Below are 13298 nucleotides of genomic sequence, written 5' to 3'. Positions count from 1 at the left end.
CCACAGATTTTTAAGATTTAACTCAAAATTCACTTTGGTGTTGTTCTACCATGAACTAGTTCATTATTAACAGAAAATTTAAGCTATAATGACCTTTTTAAAAGTTTGTATATTTCAAGGTAATGGCACTAAGCTCCTCTGCCTCATTAATGAGAAAATTTCCAAGATAAAGTATTAGTTAAAACAAGACCCAATGGACTAGTTAACAGATGAACAGAAATGTCAAGAACAGAACTGATTTTGTAAAACTGTGTAAATTTTAAAAGTTCATTAAATTCCACACCTAATTTTTAAAGAATGCTTAATAAATATGAAGAACATCGACAAGCTTGACTTTTTTAACCAAACATTTTACTAAACTCTGTATAGGAACATTAGGCAGAAACATGACAAAAGTCAACATGGCTCCAGACACGTTCTTTAAAGTGAAAATTAACTCTAGCATAAGACAAAAAACAAAAATAATATAATTTTATTACAAAATTTTTTTAAAAAACAAAATGTAACATTCTAGCAAATCCATCTACTGATACTAAAGCCCTGCATGTTTGCTGTGCTACCACACACGTCAAGAAATTAAGGAAACCATTAAATATTTAGAAACATTCAACATCAGCTTTAAAATCTAACTGTAGGTAGCAGCCCCTCAAAAAGGCTGCAACCTGCATTTTTAGAAAAGTATTTTCTCTACAAAGAATCTTATCAGCTATACAAAAATCTGTACAGTTTTTATACTGAAGCTAATGTTGAGCTGCACGTGAATTCACATTCTTAGCCAAACAATTGCCTGCGCGCGCGCCCGACACAGCGCCCGGGACGGCGTTCATTCTTCATCCTCCTCCTCCTCCTCCTCTTCCTCCTCCTCCTCCTCCTCCTCCTCCGGCTCATGCTTCTTCTTTGACCCCGTCGGCCTGCCGGGGCCCTTCTTCCCAGCCTCACTTTTGCCCTTGGCACGGTACGCGGCAATGTCCTGAAATACCGCCCAAGAGCATCGGCTCGGCGCCCGGGGCCACCACTCAGCTGCGGGCCCCGCGTCACTGACCAGCGACCCCGACGACCGTCCGCAAAGGTGGTCGGCGTCTAACTCCGCGCGCCCCGCCCACCCTCCTCCGACACCCCGAGTCGAAGCGCCGCCCTCGGCCGTCGGCTTTCCCGGACCCGGGGCCCCGCCCGCGCTGCCCACCCCGGCGTCGGGCGCGGGACGCCTGCGCCGCTCAAGCGCCCGCTCCCCCCGCCAGGCCTTCGAACGCACGACGGCCGCTCACCGGGCCCCGGGCCGCCCGGGCGCCGCGCGGGCACGGTACCTTCTCGTACTTCTCCTTCAGCTTCGCCGCCCGCTGCTCGTACGGCTGCTTGTCCTTGGCCGCCTGCTCGGACCACAGCTCGCCCAGCTTCTTCGCGGTGTCGCCGATGGACAGGCCCGGGTGCTCGCTCTTGATCTTCGGGCGGTGCTCGGAGCAGAACAGGAAGAAGGCGGACCTGGAAGGGGCGGCGGGTTAGCGGGCGGGCGCGGGGCGGCGGGCGGGCGCGGGGCGGCGGCCCGGCCGCGGGAGGCACTCACGGGGGCCTCTTGGGCGCGTTGGGGTCCTTCTTCCGCCCTCTCTTGTCTCCCTTGGGGGGCACGTAGCTCTTCATCTCGCGGTCGTAGCGGGCCTTGTCGCTCCGCGCCATGTCCTCGAACTTGGCCTTCTCCTTGGCGGACATGGTCTGCGGGCGGGGAGGGGGCCGGACGGCCGCGGCGGGGCGTGAGCCGCGGGCCGCGGCGGCGAGCGGGGTCCGGGGGCGCCCGCGGGGCCCCGCCGCCCGCCGGGCGCGCCCTCACCTTCCACCTCTCCGAGCACTTCTTGGAGAACTCGGCGAAGTTGACGGAGGAGTCCGGGTGCTTCTTCTTGTGCTCCTCCCGGCACGTCTGCACGAAGAACGCGTACGAGGACATCTTGCCCCGCGGCTTGTTGGGGTCCCCCTTTGCCATGGCGGCGGCCTGGCGGGAGGAGCCGGTGGGCGGGCGCCGGAGGCCGCTTCCCGCGCAAAGCCGCCGCCGCCCCGCGGCCCAGGCCCCGCTCGTCCCGGCGCCGCCTCCCCGGCCCCGCGGGCCCTCCCGGCAGAAACGCTCCCCCGCCGCGCAGCTGCCGCCCCGCGGCCCGGCCGCCCGCCCTCCCCGGGCCCGCCCTCCGCCGAGCCCCGTACAAGGCCGCGGGGAAGCGGGAGCGGCCGGCCCGCGACCCGAGCGGCCGGAGGGGCCGCTTGCCTGGTGGCGGCTTTTCCTCAGAGCCCCGCGGAGCGGCCGGATGCCCCACACACGCTTCCCTCCCTCCGCTCCGGCGTGAACTGGTTTGTCGCGGACGCAACCCTCAGCCTCTTGTTTTGCAGAGTTCTCCGCGCCACGGCAGCTTGACAAGACGGGCCGCAGGCCACACCCCCGCCTCTCGGATTGGCCCTGGTGGTTATTCAAACTTCGCGAGGCCTCGCCTCCTAGCCACGGGGGCTTCCTATTGGCCGGTGTCTCGCCACGCCTGGCTCCCGAGCCCCAGCCTAGCAGGTTCGGTGGGTCTCGCAGGTCGTTAACTCCCAGACCCGTTAGAACCGGTCAGGAGAGGAATGCACTGCTCGGCCCTGATTGGCGTCGGGAAAAGAGTTTGAAAAATGGCGGGCCTGACGCTGACTGGCCTGGGCGGCCGGGGGGCGTGGCCGGCCCGACTCGGGAAGCCCCGCCAACTTTAAAAATACCACCGTACGGACTGGGTGGCGGCGGTGCGGTCTCCCGGCCGCGAGGTGACAACTCGTCCGCCGCCCCTCCTCGAGCCTCGGCCCAGCGGCGCGCCCCCCGGGAGCCGTGGTCACCCCGCCGAGGCGAGCGCAGACAAGCACAGGGGGAGCGGCCGGGGCGCCGACCCCGCGGAGGCCGGTGGAAGCCGCAGAGGCGGCGGGGTGTGAGGAAAGGCCCTCAGCGCGGCCCGCCTCCCGCCGCGTCTCGGGCGCCACCCCGGGCGGCAGACTGGCGGGCCCACCGCTCCCTCCCGGCCCGGGCCGAGGCCGCGCCGCTGTGGGGCCCGCCGGCTGCTCCCCACGCCCCGCCGGCCCCGCAGTCGCCCTTGAGGCCCATGTCAGCACCCCCCGAGGCCGCCACGGGCCGTGAGTGCCGCGCCGCACGGCCCCCCTGGGCCGGTCCCCGGTCGGCCCCGCGATGCGCCGGCGGTTGGTCTCAGCCGACTTCTGAATCTTCTCTTAGGTCCCCAGGAAGTTCGCTGGCACGTGTTCGTGTTTGGTTTACGAACGGTAATCACAGTCAAAGGTAACTCACAACCAACAGCTTTTTATCTAGATTTACTAATCGTAAATCTGGATTTTTAAAAATATGTGTAACTTGGACACGGGTATTGGCTGCCCAACATTGTGTAGGTACTAATGCCGCTAAATTTAAAAATAGATTTTTAAAGCGTAGTGCAATAGTGATCTGCTCATTTTCGAATAATGTAATACGAGTTATTTTGTCAATTTGGATTTTTGTGTGTTTCTACAGCACATTGTAACGGGGACCTTATTTGAGAATAGGGTCATTGCAGATGTAATTAGTTAAGATGAGATCGTCCTGGAGTTGGGTGGTCCTAACCCAGTATGGGTGGTGCCTTATAAAAAAGGGGCATTTGGACACAGACAGGCATACGGGTCAGAGGATGTGAAAGGACACGGAGAAGTTGGCCACCTACAAGCCCGAGGGAGGCGCCTGGAACAGACCCTTCCCTGACGGCCTTGAGGGAACTAGCAGTGCCCATACCAGATTCCATCCTTTACTCCGTCACAGCAGACATCAGGAAAGCAATCCCACAGTTAATGTACTTTTACCCTTATTCCCAAGACTTCATCTTACTGACTTGGAAGTAACATTGAGAAGCGCAATCAAGTAGCAAACGAAATAAGATTCAAAAGAGATTGAGATGGTTGTTAAGACCCTTTTTTTAAGTAGAAAAATAAATTTCTCTTAAAGACTTAAATTGTTTGAAACATACAGAAGCTGGTAACAGACACAGAAAAATTTAGGCCCAAATGTGGCTCTGAAAATATGGGTTAAATACACAAGAGTCAAGGCCCGCTCTTAGGAATTACTTGGCATATTATTAAGACTTTATCAGGAAACTAAAATGTCCAATAAAGAGGTAATACCAAAGATTTTTCTCATTGTATTTCTCATCTTGTTATGGGTCTAAATGGGAAAATCAGATTATATTTCTAAAACTCAACTTCAAAGCCATTTGTTTTCAGGAACATATCAGTTTCCTATATACTAAAAGTGATTTCCCAAATTTTTATTAGTATGATGCATCTTTATAAAATGGCGAAAAGTGTTCTTCATAAAAAATGTACAATTTAAATCCGACAAGGACTTGTGATTTTGAACAGTGAAATGAACATTTCTAGGCTTTTGATTGACTGTAAAAATGAGGTTGGAGGGAATAATCTCTAAGGTACTCCATTCAGCTCTTAAATTACGTGATTATATAATTCTGTGAATATATGATCATAATGGGAAATACATATTTTAACTTTTGCAATTGCTAGGTGGTCAGGAGATTTTAATTAAAATCTTAAAATATAAATAACTTGGGTTCTAGGATGTCCTTTGGTTATTAGAGTACCAATTAGTTGTGAGCCCAGTTACTTCAAACAGTATTTGATGAAGAGTTTATATCTGCCCAAATGCGATAAACTATAAACCAAACTTTAGATTATACAATATTGTTCAGTCATCTTAGTCTTCTACTAAAATGATTTTACTGGGTTCTTTTCGCCTTAGATGATAGCAGTATATCACTTTATTTGTCAAACTTTGCCTACATTCAGCATCTCACAAATTGTACCAACGTAAATGCTTAGCAATAAGCTAATTATGAGTTAGGATTAAAGCTGTTTCTAAATAGATTCCCTATCCTATACATACAAATAGCTGTTCTGTAGGTAAACTGGAATTTATCCACAGCAAAGTCAGTCTTGCAGGATTGTGTAGAAATGATCTGGGTTATGCTAGCTATTGAAATATCATTTATTCATTTAGTTATCCTAAAAATTTAAACTTTTCATAATCTAGTCATCAAACCAGATTGGAAAATCCTGATGAAAGAGAATAGTATACACATTTTTTTATAACCCCCCCCCCCCGCAAAACACAACACACACAAAGGTCTAAAAGATAAATTCTCAGTAATTATTATTTGATTACCTCATATAATTAGCCAAAAGTATACTTTATCTAAGGTTAGTTGCATAGAAAATAATTCTTTTCTTTCAAATTGCATAATGTAAAAAACTAAAACCATGCACATGCTTTAGTTTCTCAAAGATGACTCATATTGAAGTTTAATATTAAAGTTTTCATTCTACTGCTAGCATTTTCTGTGAAAAATGGTAGGAAAACAAAGTCATTTTGTTTTTCTTCAGAAACATTAACTATTTTTGTGTATCAGTATGAATTAAATGTCCACCAAAAAGTTGTTTACTTCCTAAAAGTCTCCACTGCCATAATTAGGGATAAAAGGACAAATTGCAAAAAAGCAACTTTTTAAGTACTTTGTAGATTTATTGAAGCAATTGTAAAATAATTCAAACTAAAATTCCAGACAGCAAAGAGTTCTTCCTTGGTGTGCGGATGATTTGAGAACAATTTGTAGATTTTAGGTGTGGAACTGAGGATCGTTCTGACTTGGCCCAGGTGGAAGGACTTATACTAAGATAAAGAGAATCCAGCAAGCTTTTGGCAGTTGTGCGGGGTTAAGCACAATCAGTTGGGAACTAGAGGACCTCTAAGTATACATAGTGATCTATTTTCCACACAGGTGAGCTGAATTCTGAAGTGGTATGGGAGGCTAGAGAATTGTGCCAGAAACTTCTAAAAGGCAAATCAAAATCTCCCAGGGTTTCATGGTGCTTGGTAGACAAAAAGTCTGGCTGGGGAAAGAGGGTCTGCCACAAACATGATATGACTAGTCTTTTCCTGAAGATATTTGCCATATTTTAAAGCCATGTAGGCAGAATGTAGAGACACAAGCTCAAAGCCCCAAAGAGCAGAAATGAATTTTCCATATCCTCTCATGGCTAAGGAGACAAAGACCAACAAGCCCTCAATCAAAACCTCATGCGACAATGTCTGAGGAACAGAAATAAGCCAGAGGTGAATGTGGGTCTTACTAAACTTTACAACCCAGACTAGGTACCTGCAACTCAGTGCCTCATTGGACTTAGATAACCCCTATCCTTCCACCTATTAGAGGTTGATTTTTGCCTCAGAGAAGAAAGGTCAGTCCTCCCTAGCAGAAGATGTCATCTGGTGCACATTGTAATAAATTTGAAACTAAGACAGAAAATCTTAAATGGAACCAGAGGAAAAAGTGAATTTTAAAAAGCAGTAAATCTGAACCCTGACTATTCAACAGAATTATTTTGAAATCTGGAAGACCATAGAATGACATCTTTAAATTGGTAAAGAAAAAAAATGGCTAACTTACAGTTCTATATCCAGGTGTGGGGAAGTTGGGGTTCCTATGGCCAGGATCCTCACTGAACTGAAACCACGTGATTACATAACTGGCCTGTTGCTAGGCTACTGCTTCCACACCTGTAGGCAATAAGCTATTATTGCGCCATATAGAGAACTGGCCCGTGCTCTGCGCAGAGACAGAGATGTTAGTGCTCAACCTACTGCTGGGAGGACAAGCCACGTAATAAAATAAACCCTTTCACCCCCAAAAAGGTTCTACTTTCATTTCTTTGGTCACATTGAATCCATAGCGAACTTTCTTGGGGCTGAAACCCTTTGGCAAGACACCAGAGAAAACGATGTGAAGAATAAAGGCAAAATAAAATTTTTCAGACAAACAAAACCTGAGACAATCCTCCTTGTCAGCAGTCCTGCTTAAGGAAAATGATCTGAAATCCTGAGGAAGAGAAAAAGAACACAGTCAAGTATAATTATGTAAATTTAAAAAGACTTGTTTAAAACAACAGTAAATGGACAAATGAAGATAAATTGTTGGAAAGTCTTTCATTATTCAGAAAGTGATAAGAGTAATGATTTGTATTTAACTGATATACCTAGCATGCTAAACTTTGGGGTGCTAGATATATAGGTATGTGTGTATATACAAATTACATGCATATGTAGATAAATCTATGGGCAAAACTCACCCTTCTGTACAGAGGCTACCAGGTCTTAAATTCATCTGTGCCAAAAAAGCCAATGACTAATGGCTACTAAGCATATGAAAATATGTTTAACACCCTTAATCCGTAGGGAAATGCCAGTTGAGAAACAATAAGATACCCCTCTGCACCCACTAGGGTGGCTGTAATAAAAAAGACAGAAAATTGCCAACTGTTAGTGAAGATGGGGAAAAATTGGAACACATATGTCACTGGCGGGAATGTAAAATAGTACCATCATTAAGAAAATAAGTCTGGCAGTTTCTATAAATTTAAGCAATAGCCCAGTAATTCCACTCCTAGGCATCTACCTAAGAGAAATAAAAACCTAAGTTCACAAAAAAACTTGCATGTGAAAACAGCAGCTGTATTCATATAGCCAAAAACTGGAAACAATCCAAATGTCCTTAACTGGTGAATGAATAAACAAAAATGGAGAATATCCATACACTGGAATAACAATTAAAAAGGAATGGAGGAAGGAAAAATGAGCAAACATTGAGATAAACTATAACATGGATGAACCTTAAGAACATTCTGTTTCAGAGAATATATTCATAAACAACTTACCCAATAAGGGGTTAACATCCAAAATATGTAAAGACCTAATACACCTTACCACCCAAAAAACAACCTGATTAAAAAAATGGGTGGAGGATCTGAACTGACACTTCTTCAAAGAAATTCAGATGGCCAACAGCCACATGAAAAGATGCTGTACATTGCTAATTATCAGGGAAATGCAAATTAAAACCACAATGAGATATCACCTCATGCCACTTAGGGTGGCTAACATCCAAAAGACAACAACAAATGCTGATGAAGATGTGGAGAAAGGGGAGCCCTCCTGCACGGCTGGTGGGAATGTGAATCAGTTCAACGAATGTGTTAGGCAATATGGAGTTTCCTCAAAAAACTAAAGATAGAAATACCATTTGATCCAATAATTCCACTGCTAGGAATTTACCCAAAAAAACTAAGATGCCTGGTTCAAAAAGACATGCATCCCTGTTTATCGCAGCACTATTTACCATAGCCAAGATATGGAAGCAACTAAGTGTCCGTGAATAGATGAATGGATAAAGAAGAGGTGGAACATATACAGATGGAATATTATTCAGCCATAAAAAGAAAACAAATCCTGCTATTTGCAACAACATGGATGGAGCTAGAGGGGATTATGCTCAGTGAAATAAGCCAGGCAGAGAAAGACAAACACCAAATGATTTCCCTCATTTGTGGAGTATAAGAACAAAGCAAAACTGAAGGAACAAAACAGCAGCAGAATCACAGACTCCAAGAAGGGACTAGCAGTTACCAAAGGGGGAGGGGTGTGGGAGGCTGGGTGGGGAGGGAGGGAGAAGGGAATTAAGGGGCATTTTAATTAGCACACACAGTATACATAGGTCATGGGGAAGGTAGTATAACATGGAGAAGACAAGTAATGACTATAGCATCTTACTACGCTGATGGACAGTGACTGCAGTTGGGTGGGGGGGACTTGATAATATGGGAGAATGTTGAAACCACCATGTTGCTCATGTGAAACCTTTATAAGATTGTACATCAATGATACCTTAATTTAAAAAAATATTCTGCTAAGTGAAAGAATCCAGACACAAAAGACAACATATATGATCCCATCTGTATGAAATTTCTAGGCAAGGCAAATGCTTAGACTTTTGAAGCACATGTGTTCCCCTAGGGCTGGAGGTGGGAGCTGTGACTGACAGCACACATGCATGATGGAGCTTTTTTGGGTGAAAGAAATATTCTGAAACCAGAGTGTGATGATGGTTGCACAACTGTATAAATTAAAAATCAGCTGTACACTTACTGTGTTTGAAATTTATAATATGTATACTATATCTAAATAAAGCTGTTTTTAAAAAGGCCAATGACATTTTTCCACTTGTGGAGTATTGCATTCAAAAGTCCAGAACAATTTCTGAATATCTATTACTTTCATATAATGAAAATAATTCTTATTCTACTTTTTTGTAGGTGTTTCCAGTTACAGTAGATTTGTGATATATTAATACTGTGTTGTTATATCTAACCAATGATAGTTTTGAGTTTGGTAATGACTAAAGGTTTGGTAATGTCTAAAAATTATACAAATAACTCCTATAAATATAAAAGTGACATATTTACAGCTTTATCCTCTAGTTAATTTTGTGACTATGCTTAGGAGTTTGATTATTTAAAAACATTTGCAAGCAGTTTGAAATTTTCAGAAGTACTTTTAAAAAAATCCAGCTGAATTTAAGTCTAGAATTCCAATTAGACTAAAAAATGCACTTATACATAGTTGAAGATTGGACTAATTAATAAAGACAAAGAAGTATTTACTGTGCACTTAGTAGGACAAGCTGACAGTTTAAAGGAGAGTAACAACTGAGGTGATCATTGTGGAAAACTTCAAGTCATTCTGGGAATTTCTGTATGCAAGTCTCTGGACAGTGGACCAACCCTTGTACATACGGTCCCAGCAGTATTTTGTCTGTTCAGAAACCTCTAGGCCAATCTCATTTCCACATTTTGTTTGTCTTTTTGGGGGAGTTGTCTCAAGGATCTTGGCAATGGAGTGAATATAACAAGAATCTGAGTCTGTTTTCCCTGCTGAGCATGAAATCAAGTCAAAATCCCCCCAAAAAAGTCTATGTGGACAAGATTTAACCTGAAGATTCTGCATTTCTTAAGCCTTTTTCTGCATGAGATCCCTGACATCCTCCTCTGAAGAATCTGGCTCCATCTTCAGATTCCAGGACCATCTGCCCCTGCCAGGGCTGCTGCTTGCCTGTGTACCCCTCTCACCACGGCAACATCCTCAAGTCCAACAACTTCATTTCAAAACACTTAAACCTGCAGGCCTCCAACATACCTAAGTTATGTCTGAAGTAAGTGGGGGAAGAGACACTGAAAAGAAGACCCTGATGTAGGATAGAAGAGATGAGCAAAGGAGGAGATAGAGGCATAAGAGAACACAGGTAGGAAGGTGAGAGATAAACAGTGATGACAAGGGAGGATCATGGGGCAATTTGCTCAAAGCCATAACTGTGTGGAGGGAGACATTAGATGTTATAAACCTATGTCTAAGGGCATATGTACTTAACAATAGGACACATGTAATACCATTTATTTAACGATCATAGGGTCTGGCACACAGCAGATTACCCATTTAATCCTCCTAATAATGCCAATGAGATATACTATTATTATCTTCTATAAAGGAAGTCACTGAGGCAAAGACATTTAATTACTTGCCCAAAGTCACAGTCCCAGTCAATATCCAATAAAGAAAAGAAAAACCAGTCTGGGAATAGAGATACAGTATGATATACTTTAAATGCAGGTTGGCAGCAAAGAATTGTAGGAATTACATTAATCAAATGTTCTACAAATATTTAGCAAGTTCCTATTTCGTGCCAGGCCCTGTTCTGCTGAAAATACAATGATGGGGAATAAAACAAAAGAGGGAAGAGAGTTCCTTTTCCCCCATTTTAGATTGAATAAAATTCCCAGGGAAGGATTCCCACTGGCTTGACTTGAGTCACGTGCTCACCCGTTGAACCAAGCACTTTACTGAGGAGTGGGTGTTGGGGAAAAAACCTAGTGGAGATGCCCACTGTAATCCCGAGACGAAGATTTGTGTGCAGGTAGTTTATCTGGAGGATTGAGGAAACACCAGGAGGAGGTGGGGAAGTGACTGAGAAGGGGAGGCAATAAATAAAGGCTGCCTCATCAAGCCAGCTACCGCTGCCAAAGACTGGTATTAAAATGCTGGGAAATGGTACGAAACTTGCCTCAAAGTCATCCCACCTGAGGAGCAAGAGAGCTGGGGGATATGCCAAGTCTCAGCCATGGAGGAGGGCCACTGAGATGGGAGGTCATGATCTCAGGCACTTGCAGGTTGTGCTGACCACACAGAGGACTGCCTGCCTTGCTTGGAAGAAAGCCCACAGGCAGAGATGCAGCTTCTGGCGGCTGGAAACATGCAAGGCCACTGAAGTGGTAAAGGCCAGAAGAGTGCTGGCAGGATCTGCACGGCCTGCTGCTCTTACTTTCTTCATCGATAAAAATCTCCTTTGGACAGCAATGTTATGGCTTCAAAAGAAGTAACGCCTGTGAAAGAGTTCTATAAAGTAGGAAGTATTATACAAAGACTCATTGTTTAGAAGTGTTTGGGAGGCAGGAATCTGTATCCTGTTTCATCTCTCTCATAGTGCTGTACAATTTGTCATAGGCTCAGAATTTACCAAGTGAACTTGTCAATTTCATTAATACCTGAACACATTACTTTGTAGGCTTACAAAAGGTGGAATTATTTTTAAACTGCCATTAAGATCAATAACTCATTTCTGCTGACTTCTGTAAGAATTTTTCATCTATTTCAAGAATTTTTAGTATGGTCTTGTTCTACTCCTACCATCGTTCTTAAATCTAGACCTTGGCAGGAAACTGTCAATTGCCTATGCAATAACCATTCTCTCCTTCCTTCTTTTAAAAAAATCTTGATTACAAATAGGGCATTGAAAGATTATTGCTGGTTCAAACCAATCATGAGAATGGTATTGAGTTGCATGAAAGAAAGGCAAGAAAATCACAGATGCCTGAAATTGTTAAACTACTGAAGTAATAACGGTAGTCATCTTCCCTTAGCTTCCTTATTACGTCAGAAAAATTAACTCCTGACACTATTGTTAAGCTGGCATTGTTATATACAGCTGATGACTCATAATTTTTGAAACAGCAGTTTTTTTCCTGCATAGCAGCTCCAAAATAAGTCATTTTATTTCTGGAGCATATTATTTAAGAGAGTAATGCCTCAGAAAACCCAGATAAGCAGTTAAGTGTCTGGCCACATTAGTTTTAATTCCTCTAGAGTCCCTCTGACTGAGGAATGATCCACAGCTCTATCTGCTCTCCCCTTCAGTATTCACTTTGACATTTTAGAGTTTAGAGCTAAAGGAGCTCAGTAGGGCTCTCCGACCAGGAGAGCCATGAAGGGATGATGGCCTTCCAGATGAGAGCAAGTGTAGTGTGACCGGTCATGCCTGATCTCTACACGGCCACTTTGCCTTGCTCAGCCGCACTTGAGAAACACATTCTCTGTTCTCCTTCCAGAATACATTCTGAATCTTGCTGCTTACTTCCATCTCTACCATCATCACACAGTTCACAAGTTGAAGATTAAGGCACAAAAATTTCTCACCCAGAATAAAGCAATGGACTCTGTCCTGATCTCCCTAATTCCAAGAATCCTTGACCCTAACAATCATTCCATCCTCCACAGAATAGAGTTATCTCAAAACATAAACCAGATAAATCACTTCCCAGCATAAAACCTTGCAATGGCCTGTCACTTTACATAAAATAAGGGCTAGGGGGAGACACTGACCGTGAACTAAGAATCAGTTGCTTTGGGTGGTGAGTAAACCTGAGGACCAGGTTAGCATGAGAACAAATGCCCAGAGCAGCTTTTTAGTTTGTGGTCCTTACCAGCAGGCTCAACTAGGCAAACTGAACCGGAGACAGCATGAAGGTGTGCCCTCTAAGGAAACTAGAATAGCATGTTGGTAACACTGTCTCCTGGAAGAGACATGAAATTCCTCACTCAGGAAAACAGCCCAAATTAATGTTACATAAAAATCACAGGTTGATCAAATAAATATAAGCACAAAATCAAAGATTCCCAAACACATGAAGAAGCAGTCCACCACCGGACACCCAAATTCAGGTAGTCCAGTCATTAGGTTTAGAAGATAAAACTCTTTAAGAAAATGGTTTAATAACAAAGATGGAGAAGCCACATGTGTCTACCAGGAATGACAAGAAAGAGCAAAAGAATAACCAAATGGATCTTCCAGGTATAAAGAACACAATTATTGAAATCTTAGTGAGTGGGCTAAACAAATTAGAACTGAGAACAAAGTTAAAGTGGAAGATAAAGTCCAAAAATTTACCTAGAATGGAGCACAGAAAAATGAGATGAAACATATAAAAGAATGAATCTGGAAAATACTAAAAATAGAACTGTTTATCAATATTCCAATATGTTTAATTAGTCCCAGAAAAAAGTAGAGAAAAGTTAGAAGTGCTACTAT

At 44.1% G+C, this 13298-nt stretch overlaps 1 protein-coding gene across 3 annotated transcripts; it reads right to left on the bottom strand.

Moving 5' to 3' along the window:
- Positions 1-329: 329 nt before the first annotated feature.
- HMGB2 (high mobility group box 2) lies at positions 330-2400 on the bottom strand. 3 transcript variants are annotated; one of them, XM_036998804.2, is made up of 5 exons: positions 2249-2400; positions 1823-1981; positions 1562-1707; positions 1305-1479; positions 330-970 (listed from the first exon to the last, which is right to left on the bottom strand). In XM_036998804.2, the coding sequence occupies exons 2-5, from the start codon at positions 1970-1972 to the stop codon at positions 824-826; spliced, it is 618 nt and encodes a 205-aa protein (XP_036854699.2). In that variant the 5' UTR covers positions 1973-1981; positions 2249-2400; the 3' UTR covers positions 330-823. The 3 variants fall into 3 exon arrangements, with proteins under 3 accessions (XP_036854699.2, XP_073088915.1, XP_036854698.2); XM_073232814.1 differs by having other exon boundaries at positions 1823-1909; positions 2249-2383; XM_036998803.2 differs by having other exon boundaries at positions 2188-2326.
- Between the last annotated feature and the right edge of the window lie 10898 nt (positions 2401-13298).

This window comes from Manis javanica, chromosome 3, assembly GCF_040802235.1.
Source record: "Manis javanica isolate MJ-LG chromosome 3, MJ_LKY, whole genome shotgun sequence".
NCBI lineage: Eukaryota > Metazoa > Chordata > Mammalia > Pholidota > Manidae > Manis > Manis javanica.
This window is presented reverse-complemented; position numbering and strand designations above follow the sequence as displayed.